This window comes from Sesamum indicum, linkage group LG12 (genome assembly GCF_026168435.1).
Source record: "Sesamum indicum cultivar Baizhima isolate 11 linkage group LG12, ASM2616843v1, whole genome shotgun sequence".
Classification (NCBI taxonomy): domain Eukaryota; kingdom Viridiplantae; phylum Streptophyta; class Magnoliopsida; order Lamiales; family Pedaliaceae; genus Sesamum; species Sesamum indicum.
The window spans coordinates 10,570,919-10,598,039 of record NC_142668.1 but is presented as its reverse complement, the minus strand read 5'-3'; the positions used below and the strand labels follow the sequence as shown (position 1 = coordinate 10,598,039).

The window sequence follows — 27,121 nt, the reverse complement described above, 5'->3', positions numbered from 1 at the left end:
CACTTTGTTCATCTCTCCACCACCTTTTTCTTGCTCCCTCCCCACCCCCCTTTCAATATATCAACCTTCCATTTACACACACTACCCTCCTTCTCGCTCTCTCTATCTCTCTCACACACAGACACACATTCTCTCACTCATCAAGATTTATATTATATGTTTGTGTTATATGTATAAAATGAATGACACAATTAAAGTCGTCTCTTTTCCAAGGGGAGTAATGATGTTTGTTTGGATTGAGATGGTGGTTCATTTGTTGTCTGTTTCTGTTTCAAATTCAAACCTATACTAGAAAAGCAAGAACCTTGTTGGAAGAAGTTTGGAAAGAAGACAAGCTGGAGCTAGTAGTCTTTCTTACAACCTTGACAAGAATTATGATCAGTAGAAGAAGAACACTTATCATCAGTTGCCTTCCATTCATTCACCTGGCTGCTGCTCTTCTACTCTCTTCTTCATCAGGTTCCTCATCACTCATCATCATCTTATTTCTTACATTTCTTTCATTCATTCCCAAGTTAACCTTGTTTGTCATCATTATGTCTTGGTTCTTTGTCTTGAAATTCTCCAACTCATCATGAGTGTGTGTATATATATATATATGGAGCTGTGTATAGCTGTACAATCATTCCTATTGTTGGAGGTTGGAAAATTCTGACTCAAATCGAACTTGTTATGATTTCAATTAATTATATGGTAAGTGTAATTTACTTATGGTGTAATTGATGTATAATTTAAAAAAATGACAACAAATGTATTATACTTATTTTATAATTGGTTGGATTCGAGTGTTTGGTAAGAATTTACAGTGTTGGAGTGTCATGATTGGGAATAGGAGTTGCTTGTTAGTTAAATCTCATACATGTAATTCTAGAACAATGTTCTCTTGTCTAGTTCTCTACAACAGGAAATTGTACCAAAAGAACATTCTTGTTTTTTGGTTCTTGCACAGGTACAAGTTCCAAAACAACAGAGCCCAGAAAACTGGCGTACAATGAAGAGAGAAAATTGCAAGATTCTGTCCCAATTTCCACTAGGCAAATGGACATCACAACCCCTATCACAACAGTTCCAACAACCTCAAACACAACGCTAAATCCAACTGATTCCAACCCTGAATCTCCTGTCATAATGAATCCTGCCAATCCAGTTATGACACCGTTGGCCACAAACTCCCCTGCATCGTCGTCAACCGGAAGCTGGTGCATCGCTAGCCGATCCGTGTCGCAGACCGCCTTGCAGGCTGCACTAGACTACGCTTGTGGGCAGGGTGGCGCTGACTGCTCGGCCATCCAGGCCAATGGGGTTTGCTACAATCCGAACACGGTCCGTGACCACGCCTCTTACGCATTCAACAGTTATTTTCAGAATAATCCAATTCCTACTAGCTGCAATTTTGGAGGGGCTGCAGTCACCACTAGCACTGATCCAAGTAAGATAACTTCTTCAAATACTACTCAAATCGAACCTTTTATTACAAATTGATGTTTATGTCATCTCGTACTGCAACTCGAGTGTTACATATCTTCAGTGGCGATGATTGTCATTTTACTCTCACTAGTAGCGAGGCCCAGACAGTCCAGGTGGGTAGGCCTATAGGATAAGTCGAGCTAAAACTTATAAGATATATATTAATTAGGGATGATTATACTCCTCTCTTTTAAAGTTTGGCGTAATTACAAATAAATTCCCGTGGTTTGAGAAATTAAATTTAGTACTCCTGAGATTTGTTTTCGTTTAAGATATAAGTCTCTCCGTTAATCAAAATTCATCAAATTTGTTGATATAAACAAAAAAGGTTAGGAAAAAATCTATAATAACTCCTGATTAACTTATTACTAATTTATTTCAGGTTAAATAAATTTTTTATGATCAAATTACCCTCACACGTCTTCACGCATTAACTAATGTGAGGAGATATATTTTCACCATTATAACTGTAGTTTAGTACGAAAAAAATTATTTGACCTGCGATAAGTCAGAATTCAGTCAATCAAGGGAAAATATCAATTTTTCATTCAATTTTTTTATTAACATCAGCAAATTCAGTTAATTTTGACTAACAAAAAGACTTATTTGAAAAAAAAAAATGTATTTTCATACCCACATTCGTAGTCAACACGCATGTGCTAGCTACACACTTTGGCCTCAAGGAGGTTTTTAAATTTTTTTCATATCACATGGAGTGTAATTAATATTTTATTTTTCTCAAATTTTTTTTTAATATTTTCAATATCTCAGGAGGTTTTTGAATTTTTCAGAATAAAATTTTGTACAACTTGATTAGATTTTAAAATAAGTTAAGATCTCCTCATTTTTCTTTCAATGGTTTATAAGCCCACTACAAAAAAATATAACATTAATGCATATCTAATTGGCTTAGTGAAAATAAATAGTCCCAATAAGCCATTATAAATATTTTATTATGATAAATAAGTTGAGTTTCTGTATCGATTTTATTTAATTATCATTGATAATAGTCATCTATCATGATTTTTAGTTCAAAGTCATTAAAATATAAACAATAGTAAATTTCTATCGCCCCTATGTCATATTTATTTATTTTTATTGTATAAGCCTTTCTAAAAACTTTACCAAAAGTCTCCACAACATCTTACAAAAATCTCAAACAAATATTAATTTACAAAATGTCTTATAAAATGTTTTAATGAGTTTATAAGCTCGATCGTGTTGTCTTAAATGCATGCACTAATTGTTGCAATCGATCTTTCTTGATGCATCTTATCCTTGTGCAGGTTATGGTGCATGTCGCTATCCATCAACTAGGTGAATATTTACTAGTAATAATCTTCAAGTACTTATAGTAATCCTTTTCAATTGGAGGAAAAACTTCTTACGGTTGCAAACTTGAATTTGCAGCACGAGTTCATCTGTGTTGAATGCAACCAACTCAAGCGGATCCCGAGTTTTTGGGGCCGGCCGACCAATCACCCCCTCTACTTCAACCGCTATCACACTAAGTCCTCACATCCCTTATTTCCACGACGTATTGGTACTTACCATCACGATTTTATCATCAATGCCATGATATGGTCGACGACCGGCCCCTGTAGATCATATAGGCAAAGTTCCTTAACGTGAATGTAGATGACCCTTCTTACAAGATTGCATCAAATTTGTTGGTTTGAGATCAGCCCATGTAGGAGGTCTGTTGATGTCACAATTGGTGCATGCTATTTTTGAATCATTTGCCAAACAGACATCTCTATAGGTATGAAAATCAGGCAAGGGAGGAAGTGTATAGATGAAGAACCAATTATAGGAGCAATTTGGTGAATTTTTTGCTTTAGTTCATCTGAAGAGCACTATATATGTATGTGTACTGCTACAAAATTAGTACAACTTGAGTGGTTCTTTTTCAGACCAGTATTTTCTTTTTCTGGTGTTGTTCAAAGGTGAATGATAAGAATCTTGGTGGGGAATTGTGTAAAAAGCAGTCATCTATATATAGATGAACTTTGACAGCATAACTGACTGTGTCTTGGAAAGCATGCTCGCATTGCTATGGACAATGTAAGGAAAGGAAAAAAGATAAAGTAGTTGAAATGACTCAAAGCAATACTTAGACTCAAATCCTATATACTATGCCCCATTCGGTTGTTAGTGTATGGTATTGTAATATTCATCAACTTAGTTTGCCGACGCTATAAAAAAAATTGATTATTTTCTATATTATACATTACTACGATTGAAGAAATATTATAGAACATCAAAACTATCTGCTAACGATCAAACAAAATCGATGCAAAAAATGACTTTTGACCATGCTTAATTTTATCTATGACCCAAAAATCTGCACAGTTTTCAGTTGTAGCAAATGATCTAGTCTCGTTTGTAGAAATAACAATTAATTATAGTCGTTGTGTGACTGTAACTAATTAGTATCCGCTACGTTCTTTTACATTTGATTATAGTAATTAATTACAATGAAAAGTCATATTTCTTATAGTGTGACTGTGCATTCTAAGATATGAATTTGCTTGTGGCCCGTGACTTTGCCTTGCCCTAGACCCCGACCGAGTAAGTTGGACTTGATAGATCTGATTTAATATTTTTAAAATATTAATTAAAATTATATTTTTTTTCCAAAAACAATACTTCCTGATGCATACAAAAATCGCACATGTCCGTTCAAATGTGGACCTGTGCCTGGGAATTGGATTGTAATGTTTGTAAGTTGGGAAATGGGAACCTGGAAAAGAAAATGTTAACACTTATACTCCTAAGTTAGCATCAAATTTTGGTAAAATGATACTAAAAAGAAAAAATAGGTACGAATTGAGACAAAGTATGATGAGAAGATTATAGTAGTAGGGAGATATGATAAGGATTGGTCATGAAGGCTTAGAATGTCATCCCCGTCTAAGGGGACTAACCTGCTTCATAGAGGAGGTCATGGCCTAAGGGGGTCTCGCATCCGAGTGGATTGAGAGAGGTGGTTGGCAATGGATAAGTCCTCCTGTCACCCTTATCTTGCTGGTCAGCAAGTGCTGCATGAATCCTTCCTGATCAGGAGACTTCAACAAGATGAAAAGTCTGTTGCCCCAGGGGTCTGCCCCCTAGGCCTTCTTGGGTTGCTGACGAAAAAGGGGGCCCGAAGAGGGTCCCTCTGGGCCTTCGTTGACATTAATTGGGCCTTTTGAACTGGCCTGTTGGACTAAGAAATGGGCTTGATTTTGGCCACCGATATGACGCCACATCACTATTATGAATTTATAAATATGAGGCAAAATTGGGAAAATAAATATTTTGAAAATTTATTCTTTTATAAACTTATATGTGCACGTCTTAGCTTTAAAATATTATTTTTTCAACTAAATACTGTTACTCATATATACATGAAAATATTTATAAATTATTTATATCATTATTTTAATTTATAAAATATTAAGCTTATTTATCATATGTAAGCATAAATAAAATATACATTTTTTTTAACAAATATATAAACAATATATTTTATACAAGTATTTTCCAAAAAGTACAAAAAAAGGGAAAAAAACCAAAAGGATCGAATTTGAATAGTATTCGTAGTCCAAAACATTAAGACTTGAGTGTTCATAAACTCAATTAAGACTTCAAAATTCACCCAGACTATTGCCATCTCTAATCGGACTGATTGGGAATGAGAGATTTAATATTCGAACATTTGATGCGTGTTGTGAGTGTGTGAGTATTAGTGGGGAGGATAAAGCCCAATTGGCTTAAATTTTAGAACCTCGAATTTTGTTTTATTAAAAAAATATACAAAATATTTAAAATACAAAAGCATAATATTATTCAAAAGAAATCAATTATTTATCAATCTATATGCGCGTAATATACACATGTTCATTTGTTCATATACACCCATATAATAATTAGCATAATTATGCTGCTCTTTCATTAAATCAATTAAAATTATTGTATAGAATGACGTAAATCTCGTGGAAAATTGGAAAATAAAACATTAATTACTAATAACAATAAATTGAGACCACACCCAAAGTCCTTCGTATTAATTAAATTTAATATAATTGACATGACGAGAATTTAATCTTACTTAAAAGTTTTATCCACGTCAGATTAAGAGTGATCCACATGGTGTAGTTGTTGACATTGCCTTAAAATTTAATACAATATACCTACTATATATTATAAGTAATTTATAAATATTTTCCAAATATTTCGCAAAAATTTCCAATTAGTCCCTCTTAAAATACTAAATATAAAAATTAACGATTATCTAATAAATAACTCCTTACAGTAGCTATCATAGAGATTATTTTTTAGACATCATTAATTTAGTATTTATTATTTTTAAAAAATAAAAAAATATTATAATTTATTCTTTTCAAAAATAATAAATAAATATCAAATAAATCCAAACCAAAGAGAACAATCCAACTACGGATGTCTACAAAACTCTTATCATGTGACATGCCACTATTCAAAATTTATACAGAAAAATAGGTGTGAAGGGCCCTCCACCTATTTGATTAGCCACATATCATACCTTTCGGCATCTCCAATGACCATCTCCCAACACTAATTCTCTCCACAAACTTCCCATACGTATGGAGGAGAGCCACCACCTCCTCCGTCCACTTCTCAACCAATCCACCACCACCGCCGCACCCCCACCAAAAGACGATCATGTCGTCGACAACCTCAAGCCCATCTCGTCGAATTCGAGCATAATTCTCCGGCTCACTTTGGTAGCTTGTATAGGCATAGTCTCCATATGGGCAAACCATGAGGCCTCCAAAGGGTACGACATAACTATAGTCAACGAGTCGGGCGATACATTCTTAGGCAAGCGATTTGAACTTTTCTATGTGTCGAACGATGAAGCAGTTCGTCTCGTCATTAGGGCAAGTAAAGTTGTCGAGAATTTTCTTTACCCTGATCATGATAGCCACATCAAGAAACCGATCAGCCACATAATTGTGAAGTTGGCTGACCGGAATTTGACCGATGATATCTTTGTAGAATCGACCACGGACCACAAATTTGTACTTAACATAAGTCCTTCGGTTATGGAAGGTACAAGTTTCAGGCAGGTTGTGTTTCAAGCAGTGAAACGAGGCGTGGCACGTATTTCGCTATGGGACGGTCGAGGTAACGCGCCCCAAAATCTGAAAGATGGCATTGTGGAATACATGATCGGTCACTTATGGGCTACACGGCCGCCGTCCGGTCACGATAAGGCTAAGCCATTGCGGTCAGCCGCCAGGTGCTGGAAGCACGCCGACTCCAGAGTGGTGGCGGAATTCTTGGACTACTGTGAGCGCCGCCGGCCCGGGTTCATTAGAAGATTGAATCACGCCATGATGGACGGCTGGGATGATGGGAAATTGGATGGTCTATTAGGCCAGCCGGCTCAGACTCTCTGTACAACTTATGAGTCGTTAAGGTACAACATTTCCAGCGTGTAGTGCCTCACATGTCACTTGGGTTGGGTCAGCATTGTCCGCCTGGGGAAAACTATTGCTCCAATTATTGGGTGGAGGTGGGTGTGGGTCCACCGCAGCACATGGTGGATCGTGTGGCCAAGGTACGTTGTGTGGGGCCTGATGCTTCCACCGTTGATGATGATGTTGATGAGAAAACGAGTTTCATGCTTATCACCGTCTTGTGATCCTAATAATTCTTTTATTTTCTTGTAAGTTGTAATTTTACACATTATTATAATTTGGCTTTGGTAGGAAAAATTAGTTGACATTTGTGGAATATTCTTTTTTGTTTTTTAATTTAAATGGTGGGCTTTAATATTCATATTTTATTTTCTAAAAATTAGGATAAATTACAATTTATCTAGCTATATTATGGAAAATAGACAAACAGCCCCAGAATGAAAAATAAAATAGCAATTTATTTCTCTGTGTTTTTCAAAATGTAGCAACTTACCTCTCTATATTTTTAAAATTGAAACAATTTACATCCTAGGCAGGGAGATAAATTGTTTTATTTTTTAAAACACAGAAGGATAAATTATTATTTATCTTTCATAAGGATGTAATATGCACATTTTCAATATCACAGAATGGTAAATTATATTAAACCCCTAAAAAATATAAAATTAAATTATACATATAAAGAAATAATAAACGGAGAGGACATTACTCCATAATTGAACATAATATTCACAAATAATGTGATTTTTTTAATTATACCAAATAATCAAATCTTGATTTTCTATACTTTTCACCCAAAATTGAAAATGGAAAAAAGAAAATGACTAACGAAAGTCAAATTTCTCTTCTTTTTTTTTTAGTTAATTATATTTAATTGATGTGTGATTGATATACAATTTAAAAAATAATAATAAATATATTTGATCTGAGCTTATAAATATAGAGTTGAAGGATGATTACAAAGGCAGAGTAGTGTTTCTGAAGAATTTCTTCAGGTCATTCAATGATATGATGCTCCGCAGCAACCACATCATCAGAATTTGGAATTCAATTCCATCGTATCAGACCCCTTCATTCATTGCAACTACAGAGTACACACAGATGTTCCACGCCACAGTACTCATTATTAGACACACTCGCACGCATTCCGGTGCGCCTGCAACCAGACACCCCTTCCCCTGGAATATCAGTTCACTATGCAAATAAGTGTCACAATGTTTGGATTTTTTTATTTTTTCTTTTTTATTTTTTTTAATATTTTATTGTGTTATGTGGAGGTAGAGATAATATATATATTTAGATTTATTTTTGAAATAATTTAAAATAAGTGTTTTGAAATATAAAAATTATCGTTCATTGTCAAATTATATTTCTTTTATATATATATTTATATATATGTGTGTTGTATGTTTGACGTTGCATTTTTTGAGACCAAAGTCGCTGTTTATAATCAAATTACGTCTCTTTTATATCTACTCAAATTCTTCTTCTCATCCATATGATTTATACTATCTATCTATACTAATATGAAATTTTACTCACATAATTTTTTTGTGTCGATAATATTCCTAAATTAGTTAATATCAACAAATTTAGTAAATTTTGACTAATGGATGTGCCTATTTGTTATACGGATGAAAATCTTAGGGGTACTAAATGTAATTTTTCAAACCACGGAAGGTTTACGTGTAAGTACACCAAACTTCAGGAGAAAACAGAGTGTAATTATCTCTTATATCAATATTAATAAATTGAGCAATACTTTGATTCTATCGATAAATTCACATTAAGTAAGATAAATACCCATTATAAATAAACTCATATTAAAAATAATAAATACCCATACATCTAATCGAACTCATACATAACCTCAAATTTATTTATAAAACTTAAATTCTAATCGCTAAATTAAAACATCACTAGTCTATATTTATTTGGGATGTGTACTCGATAAAATTGAAATGAATCCAAGAAAAAGTTGTACACACTTAAAATTCGGTGCATCAAATTCGCATGCCAAATACTTTATTAAAATTAACTACTGAATTTGATTCGATAATTAATCGAAACTTTTTGATAAATCAATTTGATATATGATTAGCTGATTTTTACTTAAAAAATAGGACAAAATATATATTTCAATATATAATGCATGTTATATAGAATATATAATATAATCTGAATAATATAATATCTAGTGCATATGAAAAGATATTATTCCATTCGATTTACCGAAAATGAAAATGGAAACTGAATCAAGATTTAGATTCAATTTGTAATAAAATTACAATTTTTGGCACAGAATAATTATTTTTTGTTTTTGTAATTTTCATCCTTTTTTTAGTTAATGCGATCAGGAAATTATATGTGACTTACACATGACCTAATTAAATTGTAATTTTACTCCTGTAACTTACGGGTTGTTGGCATTTTTAGTTCTACAACTTAGGGGGTTGTCATTTTTGGTCCTGCATAAATTTATTTTCAGGACTAAAATTACAAGTAAATTGCAACTTCCAGCCAAATTGACCGAAAAAGGGATTAAAATTATGAAAATTATAAAGTTACAGGACTAAATTATAAAAATTAATTCATACAGAGTTAAAAATATCACCCTATTAAATTATAAAATTAAAATTAGGGTAAAATGCACTTTGGCCTCGTGAACTATTCTTAATATAACATTTACTCCTTAAATTAACAAATTTGACACTCATCCCCTATAATAAAATTTTGAACAATATTGCTCTTATATATTATATATATTTAGTTCAAAGAATTGTTTTTAGCAATTTTTTGTTTTAACTTTAATTAAATTTTTGTAATTAAAAAAATATCTTTTTTATAATAATATAAAATAGTTCAAATTTTATATTTTTTTCAAACTCAAAATTAAGTAATGAATGAATACAACAAATACACAAGAAATTTGAATATAAAGATTTTATTAATTTAGTAATAAAATTAATTTAATTTTTAGATAAAAATGAGTAATTATATATTGGTTTCTTGAATATATTTTCTTTAAATTATGCTAAAATTTATTTATTCACTTTTTTCTATTTGACTTTTGGTTAAGTATATATATTTAATCAATTTCTTTAAAAATATATATATAAATTGTGGTTATATTATATTTATTGTGTATCTACTATATATGTATTAATTTATACTCCACTTTTAATTTAAATTCCTCACTTATTAAAAAAATAATCTAAAATTAATTTGGTGGTGATTAATATGTAAAATACTAAAATATATTAAAAAAATAATATAATGTTCAAGACATGAAGGGTATTTTTGTCAAACCAAGAGAATAAGTGTTATATTTATTAATTTAGGGGGATAATATTACATCAAAAATAGTTCAAAAGCCAAAGATTTTACCCTTAAAGTTACAATTTTTCATGATGTTAGATAGACCGATTTGGCGGTCCAACTAGGAATGAAAAAATAATCAAACTATTTGATACTCGATTGAAATCAATCGATAAAAACTCGTTCTAACTCGATTTGTTAAATTACCAAATAAAACTTGAACAAAAGATTTTACTCGGTAAATTTTTGAGTTCGGCTCGAGCTCGATTCAATTAATACAAAATAGTAAGATATACTTAAAAAGATCAAATTACTCGAACTCGACTCTAGTTTGATTTAATTAAAACTCGTTTGAGCTCGATTAGAATAACAGTCAAACCAAGTTTAAATACAATTTTTAAAACTTAATAGTAATTTAAATAAATTTGAACATTAATATGTTCAACTCCACTCAAATTATTTATACCCCTAGGTCAAACCAGGCAGGGTGGACCGAGTTTCGAAAGAGTGGCGGTAGTAATAAATGAGAGGAACGTGTAATCATCAGTCTTCTCTACCTAACATGCATGCTCTCATCATGAAACCAACTAAAATATTCGTCTCATCAACTCAACTCGTCAACAGTGTCCGAAAAATCACGAGTTTGAGTCTCACTAATATACGAGCCATGATTTATTTTAATAGCAGTTAGTGATTTATTGTAATAATAATTATTAAAATTAATTATATTGTTCTCTCTTGAGGTTTGTTTCAGTTATATATAGATTTTTAATGATTTAAAAATTTACATCTGGTACCCCTAATGTTTACTATCATCTCAATTAGATTCCTTCATTAGTCAAAATTTATCGACAATAAAATTGAATAAAAATTTATATTTACTTTCAAACCAAACTACCATCATACATCTTTCAAACTTTCATGTTTGTAAGGAGGTATTAACTGGGTGTTCTATTTGTTAAACAGAAGCTAATGTACTAGATGTAATTTTTCAAACGACAGAAGATCTATGTATAACACATTAAACTTTATGAGAGAATTGTGTAATTATATTTCTAATTATTGGTTAATTATATATTTGATATTAATAATTGATGTATATTTATCATTATTAATTAAAATAACTCTATAATTTTAATAATGATAATATTTAAGTAAATGTAGTCACCAGCTGTAATTACTGATAAAAATACATTGCCCACAAAGTTATTATTATAAATAATTAGGGACGTATGTAAAGTGAAGATGTAGCGACAACTAATATAAAATTGTCGCTATAGTTGCGTTCATCACTATAAGTATGTCGCTAATTATCTATAGTGATGATTTAATACACAGTTATTGTCACTAATAATTAATAGGATTAAATACACTTTGCAGTCCTGAATTATGTATTTTGTTTCATTTACACTTCTAAAGTATGAAAGGTAACGAAAACACCATTAACAAAATAATTTGGCATTTATAAGACAAAAATACCCTTCTCACTTACCTCTATACTTTTTAATTCTACTTTCTAAATTATATTTCATTAAAAGGTCTCCCACAAACTATTTTTAGTGATTTAAAATTTTACTCTATTTTATTTTAGAAATAATAGTTATAATTTATAATTTTTTATAAACTATGGAACAAAAAAAATATTTATAAATTATGAAACATAAAAAATATTTATAAGCTCAATATATGCAAATATATTTTACAAAGTAAATAAATTATGTTAAAAAGTACATGTAAATATGTGTCAATACATAATACATATACTATTATAGAAAAAATATATTATATAACTTATAAATTTTTATTCAGTTACATGTCCACATACTAAAAATATATCATATTATTACTTAAAAAAAATATAGAATATTATATATTAATTATATTATAGATTTGCCAAATACTCAGGCTTATGTTTTTTCTTGTTTTTTTAGTTTTCTATTTTAGGTTACATCTTTTTATTTTTCCAACTATGTTATCTTCTTAATTAATAATAATTACTTTGTATTTTATTATGATTAGAATAAATCTATAAAAAAATCTAATTTAATGATTAAAAAAATTAATTTAAGATATTATTTTATACATCTAAGAAATGCACACACTCATAAAGCATGCCAAATTTACTGATTTATATAAAGTGAGAATTCGATACAATTACTATAGTTTATTGGAAGAATTATAAAATTTAACTATAATTAATTATTATGATTAATAATAAATAATTGTAGCAAATAGTTTTTACTACGGCCAACAATGGTTGTCAATCGTATTTTTAAGATGGCTAAAATATTTGTCAAGGCTAAAAGCCATCGTAAATGTTTTGACCATGATTCTTAGTTGTAGCAAATAATTTTTTTATGATGGAAAAGCTAGTTTTTTGCATCAGTTTTATTTAATCATAATTACTAGTAATCATTTATCATGATTTTTAGCCATAACCCCTAATACTTGTAGCCAATATTCTAATGGTTGTTTTGTTACTTAAAATAGAAAAAAAAATTGCAAGTTTGGTCCATTAATATAAGGGATAATTACACCCTCTTTCCCTGATGTTTGGTGTAATTACATGTAAACTCCCTATAGTTTAAAAATTTACATGAAACACCCTTGAGGTTTGGTTCTATCTAACAAATTAATCCGTCTGTTAGTCAAAATTCACCCACATTGCTGATATTAGCAAAAGAATTAAAAAAATCTATATTTACCCTAGTTGACTTATTACTGACTTATATATTGCAGGTCAAATAAGGTTTTTTATGATCAAACTACCCTCATACATCTTCACACGTTAATGCAAATAAGGAAGTATATCTTCACTGTTATAAAGATAGTTTAGTTCGAAAAAAATTATTTGTACCTACAATCAATTAATAATAAATCAATTAAGGATATAAATCCATTTTCCATTCAGTTTTTCTGCTAATATCAGCAAATTTAATGAATTTTAACTAATAGAAGGACTAATTTGTAAGACGAAAACAAACTTCAGATATGTTAGATATAATTTTCCAACTACAGAGAGTTTACATGTAACTACACCAAATTTTCAAAAAGGTGAATATGATTATCCCTTAATATAAGGGTTGATCATGGAATTAATTAGCAGAAAATATACATACAATAAAACACAAAATTAAACAAATTACCCCAGAATATGTATAGTCAATTAAATAATAGTAATATATTTCACAAAAATAATAATAATAATTACTTAGATATTTAATTTCAACCAAAAAAAAAAAAGAAAAATCGTCACCACCACCACCATCAACCAAAATCCCATTAGGGTTTTCTTCTCTTTTCCTGTACTACACCTTCATTCCCCGCCAGCATCAAGTACTTGTCCCTTCTCGTAAGACTAGTGCACTCAAACCCCAATGCCATACCCAATTCCTTCTGTATATAGTTCGCCACCTCATAGCTAGACTTCCCGCCCGCACAGGTGAGCTCTCTCGGCACCTTCCCAAGAATCTCGACGCTATAGCTCGGCCTAGGATTCATCAAGAAGAAGATGGGGTCCAAGCACTTGAGCCCACTTGCCGTTGTGCCGTAGAACATGGTCACATCGGTGTTCATGGCAACGGGCACGATTTCGTCGGCCAGTTCCGCAAATAAAGAGCTGAATCTAAGCAGATACGGTTCCCTGCAAGTGGTGCCTTCAGGGCAAACCACTAGGTCTCCTTCACTCAGCAATTTCTGCATTGTTTCGCCGTCTCGTTTTCTGTCTCTGGTTAGCCTGACTGTTCTGATGGGGGCCAAGATTTCGGACATTTTGCTCAGGCTGTATGTGACTGCTGTCAAGGGTTTTCCTAGGGAGGTGCTGAGGAAAACAGGGTCCAGGAGGGTTCTGTGGGTGCAGACATAGAGGACACCTTTGCCATTCTGGGATTTCATGGGAGGGCAGCCTTTTACTTTGAGGTTTACTCCACTGGCTATGCCAAGAAGGATGGCTAGATTGTAGGGCAAGCATATGCCCACAAATAGTCGGAAGACGGCTAGCAGGATTCCGATGGGCAGCCACATGAACATCGATAGAGTTGCAAATGGCGTTGGCAGGAACGCCAGCCGCCCGTCATGGAAAACTAGTGGTTTTGGGTATTTGTCTCTTGGCATTACTGAGCTTGGATTGGACTTGGCTTCTTCTTTGCTTACCACATATGCTTCCTGTGAAATTTGTACCAAAATCCAGAGAAGTATTAAAGAATTGATTCAAATGGTAACTTAAAAAAGTGATTATTGGGATAATTTGATTGTAGCCGTAAGGGATAAATGACATAGTTTTTACTTAATCAAGAAACAATAAAAATGGAATGCAAGTGGGGTCTTTTAGCTGATCTACTTATTGTAGGACATACTGTCCTCTTAAAACTACAATAAAATGTAGAAAATTCAAAAAAAACTACTTCAAAAACTGATTAACAAGAATAGAAAATTTGAGGTAGGTGCAACATATATACCTTGCAAAGAGAGATTAACAAATGGTCATGAAGGCTTGAGCTCCCAATACCAATATCTGGTCTTTTGTCACCAAACAACTCCTTAAGAGCTCTGTGTTTCACAAGCAATCCTGAAGAGGAAACCAAACCAGTGAAGAACTTCCCTTTTGTCTGCAGCTCAGTTCCCACAACAGAATCAACACTCAGATACTCCTTAAGAAACCCCTCCACCATAACCCTAGGCACACTTGTGAAGACCACCTTAGATCCAGCTGAACAGACGGCCTCATAAGCATGAAAATTGAGGTTTTCAAGGTAGAATTTAGGTAAAACAGCTCTGGACACACTTTCCATGTCCTTCAACCTGAGCCCACAAAAAGTCAAGAAAATCATGGCCCTCAGTTTCAGCTCATAGTCCAAAATCAACAAGAAGGGGCAAGATAGAAGCAGCAAGAAGGCCCTGAAAATGCTGCCACCTTCAAAAGCAACCAGCATGAAGTAAGGAAAGAAAGAGTGGGATCTCAGCAGGCAGCCATGGATGTCACACACGAGTGTTTGATATTTTCTGCCATGGAGATTGCATTTTGTGAGACTAGGGTAAAGAGGGAACTGATGAGATGATGATGATCTGATTGATGGGTTCTTGAGGAAGAAGCTGAAACCATGGTTCTTGATCTTCATTGCTGCTCTGTAACATGAGTTTGCCAAGAACTGGTACAAGAACCAGTCTGCTAATCTGAGTAGCACCATGGGGAACTCCATGGTTTTCACTGATGCTGTCATCTTTATATATTATGTGCTTTAAATCAAGAAAATATTGTAAAGGGAACAAGAAAAACTGAAGCAGTACTGAGGGAATTGGTACAGATACAGAAGAATTTATAGAAGCAATTATGGGGTATGGAGAGGGATGGGGGGTGGGGTGGGGTGGGGAGGTTGACCTGACCATGCAGATTTGCTTGGTTTATTAATAACATTACTCATTTCTTCTTAACATCTTTTTCATCTGTATGGGGTTGCATTAAATTTTTCATCCTTAGATTTTAATTTCTTCTTCTTCTTGTAAACTTCAAACTTTTTCCCTTTCCTAGGTGAGCAGTATTGGTAGGTTATATTTTGGTCACCGCCATCTTCTCATTTTCCCCATTTTTCCTCTGGAAAATTATGGGGTTAAATACAACAAACTTCCTCTTAAAAAATACGAAAAAATTATAACTATAGTCCTGCATGAATTCATTTTAATAATTTTATTATATAATTTTAAAATTTTCATATATTAAAGAGAAAAATGACCAAAACTTTCTAATTTGGACGAAAAAGCTGATCCAATATACTAAATTTTAAATTACAAGACAAAATTATTAAAAGAAATTTATAGAGAATTTAAAATTGACACCCTCATACTTATCGGACTGAAATTGCAATTAATATTCTCTTAAAATACTAATATGTAAAAACTACCGTTGAACTCTTAAAAAAATGGCAACATAAACCCCTTAAAATGAAAATGGCAACATAAACGCCATAAGATGAAAATGATCACATAAACCCCTTAAGATGGAGACGATAAACTTCTTTTTTAAAAGTTTAAGACGTTTCGTCATTTTTATATATCATATTTTTGTCTATTAGTATTTTCATGTGGAGGTAAAATGCGAACTCAAAATTATGCGTTAAACTTCATAGTTAAGTTTGCATAGGATCGTGTGCATGCAGAGGTTTAAGTTAAAGGATAGCGTAGACCGTAGGGGACCTCTGTCGTCGATCTTGAGATGAGCCCAGAAACGGGTGGCCATGATCAATGTGTTTTCGACTGAGAATTAATTTCTGATCAAAATCTTGACCTACTAACTAAAACCAATAAGTTTTTGATTGTTAATTTCACAGAAGAATTACTGCTCAAGTTTCTGCTTCTGCAGTCAATTTACAACCACCGCCATAAACCGTTGACTTTTTTGGGGTTGAAAAAGAATTGGTTTGGACAACCTTTTTCATTTTGGTCTTTGTAATTAATTGCTGGATGGATCGATGAATGCAATAAATGGAACTTGTTCTGATGAGTGTGGATAGATATGATATTGATGAACAGTTGCATCATGCATGTACGCGGCTGTGGGACTTTTTATTATTATTATCATTATTATTATTATTATTATTATTTTGATTTATTTTTTTTTATTTTTATGATTCTTGAATTACTTAAAATAGAAACCGCTGCATTGGAACTCACTGCAAAAGAGAGAAAATCGACCATATTAAAAGTACCTTCTGGGAGGGCACGTTCATGTCCGAAAACAATTCAACAAAATTTTACAGAACAACACTAGAAGAAATATGATTTTTCGTTATAATTAATTATCATAGTTAAAAGTAAAACATTATATTAACAAATATTAATTAACCACAACTGCATAACAGCTATTAGTCGTTATTTTTACAAGTGAAGTCAAAACACTAGTTAAAAATATAGTACAGTTCAAAAAATAATCTTTTTTTTTTCATGGTATGATGAGAAAATATCGAAATGAAATAAAAATATTCAAGTAGGGTAGTTGTGTTTGAGCATTCGCTTTATAGGAAGAAGTTAGAAAAAAATAAATAAATAGATCGATAAATTAAATTATAGTATGTATGTCCATTTTTCTTTCTTTAGACGTTTAAAATAACTTTTACAAGTTTGAATTAATTGATCAAAAAATTCGTTCAACTAGAGACTAGGAATAGGGATTGGTGGAAATCCCAACGGCATTTCACCAAGAATTTCTAGACTTTCCTGTTGCTATTTACCTAGGCATTGGTCTGACCCAATTTCGGCCAACTAACACGATGCATTACTCCATGCACTAATCCCGAAATCGAAAATTTTTAATTTAAAACGAGTTTATTTTAATTTGAACCAATTATATAATAATAGCAATATACTTTCATGTAATTGGTATATAATTCAAAAAAATATGATCGATCACATGTTAAGTATATCACATTTACTTTATACTTAATTCGATTCAACCGAATCTGATTTAAGTAAAAATTTTCCAACCGACATCAATGGATGCCATGCATGTGACATCGATCCATCTTTAATTTTTCATAAGTTTGTAATTCTAGTTTGAAATGTTCTTGCAACAGTCAACAGAAATTCGATCATGCAATTGTTGTAAATCATGAGTTTGGTGAGTGTTCAATCATTCTATATATGTGAGTGTTCGATCAATTCTGGTAATGTCGTCTGCATAAGATTTGCATGCAGCTCTACAGGTTTGAAATAGTCTTAGCATGCCTACTATGTTGTCCCTTAATTAAAATGACCTAAATGGTTTGTTTTTGGCTTTTAATTACTGTTCATTTTTACAGCACCTCTTTGTTTTTTTTTATTTGCGACATGCTTTTATAGTCTTCATGAGTTTATGATGATGATTTTAATTTAATATACGGTTTGAAAATAATTGTAGGGAATGGTCATTCGATTCGTGTTTAATTGATTTGTTAGTTCAATTGATAAGAATGAATAACTTTTAGTCAAATGATTATTTTGAAAATTTGAAACGCGGGGAGCGTGTCTTGAGGCGTAATTGTACTATCTTTAAGGTGAAATTTGTCCGCACTCTTTAAGAGTTTGCCAACTTATTATACCAAAAATTCTCACCAAACAAAGTTTGGTAGGATTTGAGTCAGTTATATGACAAGTACAATTTTACACTTGTCATGGTTTTAGTGTACGGCTCAAAAAAAAGTGATCAATCGAATGACAAGGGTATCACACTTGCTCTATATATGATTGGTTTGATTCGACCAAACATGATATATATGCCTATTTTTAATTCTTTTCTTTTGATTTTTGTTAGTGTTTTTATATTAAACAATTTTTAAATGTGATTTTTATTGTTTTATCTTATGAGCTATTAATTAATCTTATATATATCCAATGCTTATGCAATATCACAAGCATAATATATTAGATCAGTAAATTAGTTATGATTAAATCATTTACGAATCTGCAAATCGTGTGCAGTCAAATTAAAATACCCAATCTTATTTTGTTTATAATTAAAAGAATTTTTGTGCTTATTTATACTTAAACTTTAAAATATTATACTCGTGGAAATCACATGTGGTGCTAATATGTAATAACGCACCACGACTTTTCTCTTAAAACAGATAGTTTTTCATTCAAAAAAAATAAAAAATTCTCAAAAGATATATTCCTTTTTTTGAAAAGAAGTACTATTTTAAAAAATAAGTTAGATATTTTTTAAAAGAATAAATAAATAAATAATAAATTTTTACCTTACAATTAATCTAATTAATCATGCGCAAAAATACCAATTAAGCGATTTTATTATATATAATAAAGTGAATAGCAATTTACTTGCCTAATACAAGCCAAAATTACTAATTGAACCCTCAAATGTAAAATAAAAGAACATTTTATCCCCCTATAAAATTAAAAATGTACTTTAGTGACTACCTAGCTTACTTAATGAAACGGTATTTTTACTTGTAAAAATACCGCCTCCCATATATATTGAACCGGTAAATGTCAACTTCAACTCCACAAACTATATATAGAGAGATGGGATAGAGGAAGATTTTGAAAACAACCCTAGATCAAGAAAAGAAAACTCAACCTCTATGTTTGGTTTTGTGTTTTTACCCATCTTAGAGATGGACCAAAATACAAAACCTTGTTTGTTTTTGTAATTTGCACACCTACACTAGGTGTACAATTTTAATTTTAAATATATATTTTTTTTATTCTTTTCTCTCTCTTCTTACATCTTGTCGCAGCCTTTTTCTCTCTCCTTGTCTTTCTTTCTTTTCTTCTTTCTTCTTTCTTATTTCTTCTTTCTTATTATATGTATTATATGTTATTTAATATATAATATTTATGAAATGTAATTAATAATTACTACTAAAAAATAATTATTAACTTATGAAATCATTGATATATATTTAATATCAATGCTATTTAGTTAAAATATATAAAAATTTTCTACCTAACGAAAATATTGTAGCAGTTGCGTACACTACTGACAATGTATCAGTACTATATACCTAATTCGTATTTTTATTACTTCAATTATCTATTAAAATTTATCAGTACACATATAAAATTATAATGAATGTATTTTCAATATGTTATATAGTGCATTTAACTCTTGATTCCAAATTTTTTCAATTTCGACCATTTAAATTTTTTGTACTTATATTTTTTTCTATTCACTGAAATATTTGAGAAATTTGAAATTTGAGGACAATATACCAATGATACATACTTAATTCTAAATTTTTTATTTAAATTTTATATATTATATTTTTCATTCCAAAGATAAAGTCTAAAAAAATTATTTTGGAGACAATACTACAATGTATTTAATTATGTATTAAAATTATAATTATTATTTAAAATATAAAAAGAAATTCCTCAATAAAAAAAATTACGTAACATAAATATATATATTATATTTCACTAACAAACAAAATACTATATACATACACATATATATTACTAAATATATATATATATATTAAAAAATATAATTTGACAATGAACAGTAACTCCTATCTCTTACCCAACATCAAACATACACCACATATTTTACACTATTTTATATTATATCAAAACACAAATTCAATCATACCATTTATCTCAAAACACATACTTATTTATCTCTATTTTTCTCTCTTTATCTCCAAAACATCCAAAATATTAACCCAAACATAATGAACATTTCCCTGCCAAAAACCCTAATTTTTGTTTCAATTTAAGCTTAAAATCAAGATTTATTTACAGTCCAGGGCCGACCAATTTCGTAGCGGGTAGGATGGGCCTCTTCCCACGCATAGACCAGAGTTGGAAAAAAGGAAAAAAACACTATTATAGCACATTCCATTTCACCTGGACATGATCATTTTTTCCATTGAATATACATCTAACCAATGTTATTGTCTCGTCTACTGAAACAACAGTTGATGATCAGAGTAGAAATTGTAGTTAGTTATTATTCAATATAAATTTTAATTGGTAATGGCCGGAACAGGGCTTGGAGGGATGCCTTCGGAGTTTCGACAAGAATACTATCATCCTTAGTGGTATTGGTGTCAATGAGAATCCTCAAAATGTGTGTGAGTTCTCTGTTCACATTCATGATCTACCGCTAAGCAAAATGAATTTAAGGGTTGCGACGCTTATAAGGAACAAACTTGGGAAGTTCCAGGATATGGATATGGAAGAGTTAGGGCGAACTTGGGTGATGAGACGCCATATGGTTCATCGGTACGAGCTCCGGTTAGTACATGGGGGAATAATCGCAAAAGTACGATACTGAATCACCCATATCGCAGTGGTGGGTCTGGCGCAGTTCACGGGCCGGATATTTTTGGCGGCTTCGAGGGCACTCAGCGCCCAACCATGTCGGGCGTTGGGAGAGGAAAGAATATCATGACCGAAGGGCAGACACAGTTCAAATTCCAGCTGGAAAAAGGGGTTGAGGGGACAACACTGGTCGAGAGGAGTAGGGGATAGTTTTGCCGGTTTCAAGGGAGGATTTCAAAGAGGAGAAACGTCTTCACCTCATTGATGAGGAGTGTGATATACTATCAGCAGTGATTGCCGCCTCTCGCCATGAAACTTTTACGAATTCACGAATTCAATTAAATAGGTGAATAAAAATTATTTGTAGGATTAAATTTTATGAATTAAATATTAAAATACTGTCTGTGCATGTAGGAAAAAAAAAAAAAAAAAAGCATGATTCAGGTTTGGTTGACTTTGATTGTGCAATGTGTCAAAAGATATATAATCAGCAAAACATACGACATCAATTTCTCTAATTATTTCAACAACATTGAAAAGCAAAAGTAAGGAAAGGCGTGGTTCGTCCCACTAATTATATGGTCAAAACAGAAATTCTACCCCGAATCTAATCCAAATGAATTTGAATTAATTATATCTTATTATTAGTGTACAATTTGAAAAAAGTGACAATTATATAACAAGTGTGATACACTTGCTCTGTGATTGATCTGATTCAACCAAAAATTACCTGAACAAAAATTTTCCAGTTGAAAAAGTCGTACTAAGACGGTGTTTGTCTAAATTTATAAAGCTTCTCAAAACATTTATTTTGTATAAATTTGAAAATATTTTATAAAATACTTGTATTAATAATATGAAGTAATTGTTCTCTTATTATAATATTTATTTTCTTTTATTTTTCTTTCATTGAATTAAATAATATAATAAAAATTATATGAGGCTCAAATTAGTGTCCACTCCTCCATAGCTTACAAATTATAATATCGAAATTTGTGATAATTATAAATGTTGTGTTGGTGTTTAAAAGTTAATAAATAGTTTTAAAATGAATGGCCGTTTTTGTTATAATAATTTATGAGAGTGAGTATTTGTTAAACGCTTATTAAGCTTAAGCGACATTTATAATTTGTGGTGAGGTTTCTACAATTGTGAAAAAGGAGTTCATTTGATGATATTTCCAATTTCATTTTCTGGAAATCATATATAGAATCTCTCTCGCGCACTAACACACAGGAGTAGAGAGAGAAGGGAAGAGAGGGAGAGAGGGAGAGATGGAGAGGCGGCAGAAGAAGCAAGTGCTGCTTTTCTACTGTGTGGAGGCTGAAGAATTGGCGCGCAAGGTTGCTGCTCACTCGGACCTCGTTCAGCTCCAATCCATCAACTGGAGGTAAGCCCACAAACGCCCTTCAATCCACAAAAGGAAAACAGAAATGAAATGGGTAATTTCTACTTGTGCCCCTTAAATGTTATAAGCCCTTTTCTTGAAATATAGAGAAGTTTTCTGGTTGTATGTGTTTTTGTGGTGTTCGAAGTGGGTAGGTTTTGTTTGTTTGATTCCTGTTATTGTCCAGGTTAATTGTGGTTGCAGAGTGAAGTGACTTTTGTTGTGGGATTGAGAAGTCTCAGCGTATTGCAGTTTTGTTGGAGCTGAGGAAACTCTTTTTGTCTGTGCTGATATGGGTTGTGTACTTGTGTGCCCTCCAGCAGATGTGTGAATAGAGGGAGAGGGAAAGAAAATATTGTGGATTAGAACTCAGTTGAATTTTCTTTAGCTTGAGCCTTGTAGCATTAGTTCTTGTGAATTAAAACATACTAGTCGAGTTGTTTTGAGTGCACCATGAGCTTTGATCTTTGTTTATTTGTGAAGGCTAATTCGGATTTAGATATGCGATATGGCAATTAGATTGAAGGATAGCTAGCATATGAGTGGTGCTAAACTCAGGAAGAGTTCATTGTGGGTTTATTGAAGAAATTTTGGCATCTGTGCTGGTGTACTTCGGTCTTTTCTTTGTCCAGCAAATTCATTAAATATGCTATATTCTATAAATTGTTTCAAACTTTAATTTAATTAACAGGGCCAGCAGCTTTCTTCATGTTGTATTTTGTCTCCTATAGCATGAGGCATTGTTTGGTTTGAATTGTTGATCTTTCGACATTATACAGGAGTTTTGATGATGGATTTCCAAATCTCTTCATTAAAAACGCCCATGATATCCGAGGCCAGCATGTTGCGTTTTTGGCATCTTTCAGCTCGACTTCAGTCATATTTGAACAGCTTTCTGTCATCTATGCACTTCCTATGCTGTTCGCTGCCTCATTTACAGTGGTGTTACCTTTCTTTCCAACTGGTTCCTTTGAACGAATCGAAGAGGAAGGTGATGTTGCAACAGCATTTACCTTGGCTAGAATGCTATCAAATACTCCTATCTCGAGGGGTGGTCCGACCAGTTTAGTTATCTATGATATACATGCTTTGCAGGTTTCTTTCTTACACACATACTAATTGTATCCTGTATTATTGATGCCAATAATACATCTTTCTTTTGGATCCGTTAACTCCATTTCTCGATGTGTTTCTTCGAAATATGTCGCTCGTTTCTTGAGGTGTTAAATTATATGAATTGTCATCTTCTAAGGTGGTAATTTCATTTTCTGCACATACAAATAACACCACATGCTGTGTTTGGTTTTAGCAGTTGACAGGTCATAGGAGCAGCAAAAAAGTTCTTAGTCTTTTCTTTTGACTGTAACACTAGAAAATTGGATCTTAGGCTTTAAGAGTTACATGGCTGGTTTCTTCAGTCTGTGATAGATGTTATAACTGTATCAGATGTGTAAAGCTAATTAATTAAAATTTTCCAAAGATGCTGTTTTTCTTTTCTTTTATTCCTTTTCCTGCCAAAGAGAAGCCAATGTAACAAGAACATGCAATTATTGCATAGGTATTGTATCCTCGACAGGAGATCTGACAGCAAATATGATAAATCTTGCTTTAGTGATTTTGTGGACACAAAATCTAGAGAATGCCTTGTGGTTGTCCCTTCAGAAATTATTAATCAAAATAGCAAACAGAATTCAGTATTCAGAGATGGGTCTTATGATGTGAGCATAACGAGATGTCTAGCATCACAATAAATTTTATATAGATCCACCCACATATGTTGGAAAGATCATATTGGTCTTGACCTTGGGGTTGAGTGCTGGCAAGTAAGGCAAAAAGCTTGCTTTCCTCCCAGGCTTCCCTTTATCCAGGACTAGACCTAGGTACAGTCTCCTTAATGTGAAATTCTGATTCTTGCTGCAGATGTCTAATTCTCTGTTGATGTAATCATTTAGCTCATAATCAAAATAAATAAGAAGGAATGACACTATGTATTTTAGACATTCTTAAGATTTTGCACCCTAAAGATCTACTCATCCTATTGGTTCTTTGCATTTAATCAAATTTTTTATGATCATAGCTGTTCAATCCTTTTCCTAATTAACCATAACCCCAAAATGAAAGTCCAAATATTTAACTGATGCAGCATGGCAGCATCAGCATATTTTGTGTAACCTGCAAATATCATGCTCACAAGAAGAGTAGTTTGATAAAGACGCCCATTTATGGGATAAATGGATAACGGATAAATCTATGATTAAATGTGGGATGGGATTAATAATGATTATATTGTGTTAAAAGTTTATAGTTTTAGGCGGATAGAAATGTGATATTTAACATATACTTTTTACAAGTAAAGATATAGTTCGTAAACACCAAATTTGTTCTTAATACCCAACCAAATTCACATTAATCTCGGCTATGAGTTAATCATATGGACCTATTTTTGTCAAGTAAATACGGGATTGGGCTGCATAAACCCCTATATCTAGCCAAATCTCATCAAGTAGATGTGCCCTCAATTTATTCTAACTGGATAGGATGTGAGTTGGTTCAGTGTGGGTGTCTTTAAGTTGTATGGTGGTTTTATGTCTTTATCTTTGTCACATTTGTAACTAGATATGGACATTTGTTAATCTCATATGTATGGAAAATCTTATATAAGTTGGCTTATTGAGTAACATGGTCATGAGTTCACAAATTTTGAAGTTCCAAAAGTAAGTTATAGAGGTAGAGTTGCTCCTATAATTTGCTATCATATAATTTGGGAACAAATATTTGGTCTTTTTGACCTTTTTTCCTTTTAAAATTCTGAATTGTCTTGGCAAGTCTCATGACTTCAATTTATTCATAAGGGTCCGAACTAAAGTCACCTTTTGTATCATGGATGTAAATTTTCTTCATCTGCTGTTTTCTACAGGAAAGATTCTATTTCAGTGATACCATTTTGCCTGTATTTGAGACTGGGATCCCACTTTTGAAGCAACGGCTTCAACAACTTCCAAAATCAGATAAGGTGAGTTCTTCAGTTTTATGAAAGTTATTGCAGTTGCTTTTTCGAGGGCAGGATTTTATAACAATCAGGATAATTCTATTTTACCAAGTGTAAGGCTGGTTCTAATGTAAAACTTCTTTTCCAGATTGTTGTTGCATTTCCAGATGATGGAGCTTGGAAAAGATTCCACAAGCTGTTGGATCATTTTCCCATGGTTTGTCTATATTAAAAAATATTGATTTTGTTTTTCCATTCATTTTGGATTTGTCATCTTGGGCATTTTGTGTTCTGTCGATTGAATATAGGTCATCTGCAACAAGGTACGTGAAGGAGACAAAAGAATAGTTAGGATAAAGGAGGGTGATCCTGCTGGTTGTCATGTTGTCATTGTTGATGACCTGGTGCAATCTGGTGGTACTTTAATTGAATGTCAGGTTCTCCATCTTCCTTTTCACTTTTAATTTCATTAGACTAGGCTCTATGAGTTTTCCAGTGTATAAGCTTGTTATCCACCTATAAATTGAATGCTGATTTTATTTTTGCAGAATAATTGTGGAAATATAGATTCTTGGTTATAACATTTTTGCTAAATAAAATTGAAGAATCACAAGAATATGATTTATAGAAGTTTCTGGTGGGGTCTTGCTATTCTCATTGTAGTTGGTAAGAGTAGCTGCAAATGTTCGTACTCATGCAACTCGCTCATAAATCCCAGCTTTATTTTGAAAAAAAAAATCCCAGCTTTATTTTGAAAAAGATTCTACAGCTATATCTAATAGTAGCATGAAGGTTCTCATTTAACTAGGAACTTGGATAATCATTCACCTCCATAAAATGATTTTGTATTCTCAAAACTTGACATCTAAGCAGTTAGACAAGTTAGCGTTGGGTGTATCAGCGAATGCTATTACTAAAAATGCAACTTTCTCATTCTGTTTATTGCTTTTGAAATTTGTCAGAAAGTTTTGGCAGCTCATGGTGCGGCAAAGGTAAGTGCTTACGTCACTCATGGTGTATTTCCAAAGAGGTCATGGGAGCGGTTTGTTCACAAGAACGAAGGTATATCTGCTTTCTCTGTTAAGGGTTTCTTTCTTCTGTTTCTGGGTTCTGATTTTCATTGATGTTTCTGAAGAGTCGGAGAAAGCGTTCGCCCACTTCTGGATCACGGATTCATGCCCCAGTACTGTGAAAGCCATCGCCAGCAAAGCTCCTTTTGAAGTGTTGAGTCTTGCGGGATCTATAGCCGATGCTCTCCAAATCTAACGGTTTCTAGGTGTTAAGCAGTCATATTGGACATAGGAGTTGAGTAACTGCTTGCTGGGAACTTAAGATTGGTGCCCTCGAACCCATGTACTGTGGCACCTGACATTCCCATTGGCAATTTCGCCAACTCAAAGTACAAAGATGCTATATTTTCTTACATATAAGGGGTGTCATGTCTGAGCTTTGTTATGCATGGTCGACTTTTTCTCCTCCCATGATGTTTTAACCTGAATAACTTTCTTTGAAGGCGTTGAATTCAAGCTACAACCAGTATTTCGTACGCTGCGTGCATGAATAATTATCACATACTCATATTTTAAAAATGGAGTATGTCACAAATATCGAGCACCTGGACATCTACAAGACACTGAAAGGTGAGGCAAAGGCAAATACAATACAAACACGACTATTGTCATCTTGAGATGGATCCAACTGCCATCTTATGGTTACTAAGGAGAGTTCCAAATGAAAAATGCCTCACCAGAACCATTTCAA

At 32.4% G+C, this 27,121-nt stretch overlaps 4 protein-coding genes across 4 annotated transcripts; 3 read left to right on the top strand and 1 right to left on the bottom strand.

Annotated features, from left to right (window-relative positions):
* On the top strand, positions 1-3,379 carry LOC105165553 (glucan endo-1,3-beta-glucosidase 4). The gene is made up of 4 exons (XM_011084607.3): positions 1-459; positions 950-1,429; positions 2,754-2,784; positions 2,878-3,379. The coding sequence occupies exons 1-4, from the start codon at positions 375-377 to the stop codon at positions 3,044-3,046; spliced, it is 765 nt and encodes a 254-aa protein (XP_011082909.1). The 5' UTR covers positions 1-374; the 3' UTR covers positions 3,047-3,379.
* Positions 3,380-5,955: 2,576 nt separating this feature from the next.
* Positions 5,956-7,232, top strand: LOC105165554 (Plant basic secretory protein (BSP) family protein). The gene has a single exon (XM_011084608.3). It carries the CDS (start codon positions 6,075-6,077, stop codon positions 6,933-6,935), a length of 861 nt encoding a protein of 286 aa, XP_011082910.1. The 5' UTR covers positions 5,956-6,074; the 3' UTR covers positions 6,936-7,232.
* Positions 7,233-13,374: 6,142 nt separating this feature from the next.
* GPAT1 (glycerol-3-phosphate acyltransferase 1) lies at positions 13,375-15,590 on the bottom strand. The gene is made up of 2 exons (XM_011084609.3): positions 14,690-15,590; positions 13,375-14,396 (listed from the first exon to the last, which is right to left on the bottom strand). The coding sequence occupies exons 1-2, from the start codon at positions 15,449-15,451 to the stop codon at positions 13,515-13,517; spliced, it is 1,644 nt and encodes a 547-aa protein (XP_011082911.1). The 5' UTR covers positions 15,452-15,590; the 3' UTR covers positions 13,375-13,514.
* A 6,548-nt stretch (positions 15,591-22,138) lies between these two features.
* Positions 22,139-26,872, top strand: LOC105165556 (Phosphoribosyltransferase family protein). The gene is made up of 7 exons (XM_011084610.3): positions 22,139-22,374; positions 23,151-23,466; positions 25,289-25,384; positions 25,509-25,577; positions 25,669-25,797; positions 26,323-26,422; positions 26,496-26,872. Exons 1-7 carry the CDS (start codon positions 22,259-22,261, stop codon positions 26,624-26,626), a joined length of 957 nt encoding a protein of 318 aa, XP_011082912.1. The 5' UTR covers positions 22,139-22,258; the 3' UTR covers positions 26,627-26,872.
* Positions 26,873-27,121: the final 249 nt, after the last annotated feature.

Excerpts from the sequence above, each read along its gene's own strand:
- LOC105165553 (XM_011084607.3), top strand. The coding sequence starts at position 375 with ATGATCAGTAGAAGAAGAACACTTATCATCAGTTGCCTTCCATTCATT. Across the intron at positions 1,430-2,753 it reads CACCACTAGCACTGATCCAA|GTTATGGTGCATGTCGCTAT; the intron begins GTAAGATAACTT and ends ATCCTTGTGCAG. Across the intron at positions 2,785-2,877 it reads TGTCGCTATCCATCAACTAG|CACGAGTTCATCTGTGTTGA; the intron begins GTGAATATTTAC and ends TTGAATTTGCAG.
- LOC105165556 (XM_011084610.3), top strand. The coding sequence starts at position 22,259 with ATGGAGAGGCGGCAGAAGAAGCAAGTGCTGCTTTTCTACTGTGTGGAG. Across the intron at positions 25,578-25,668 it reads TGTTGGATCATTTTCCCATG|GTCATCTGCAACAAGGTACG; the intron begins GTTTGTCTATAT and ends GATTGAATATAG. Across the intron at positions 25,798-26,322 it reads GTACTTTAATTGAATGTCAG|AAAGTTTTGGCAGCTCATGG; the intron begins GTTCTCCATCTT and ends GAAATTTGTCAG.
- LOC105165554 (XM_011084608.3), top strand. The coding sequence starts at position 6,075 with ATGGAGGAGAGCCACCACCTCCTCCGTCCACTTCTCAACCAATCCACC.
- GPAT1 (XM_011084609.3), bottom strand. The coding sequence starts at position 15,451 with ATGACAGCATCAGTGAAAACCATGGAGTTCCCCATGGTGCTACTCAGA. Across the intron at positions 14,397-14,689 it reads TGTTAATCTCTCTTTGCAAG|GAAGCATATGTGGTAAGCAA; the intron begins GTATATATGTTG and ends CAAATTTCACAG.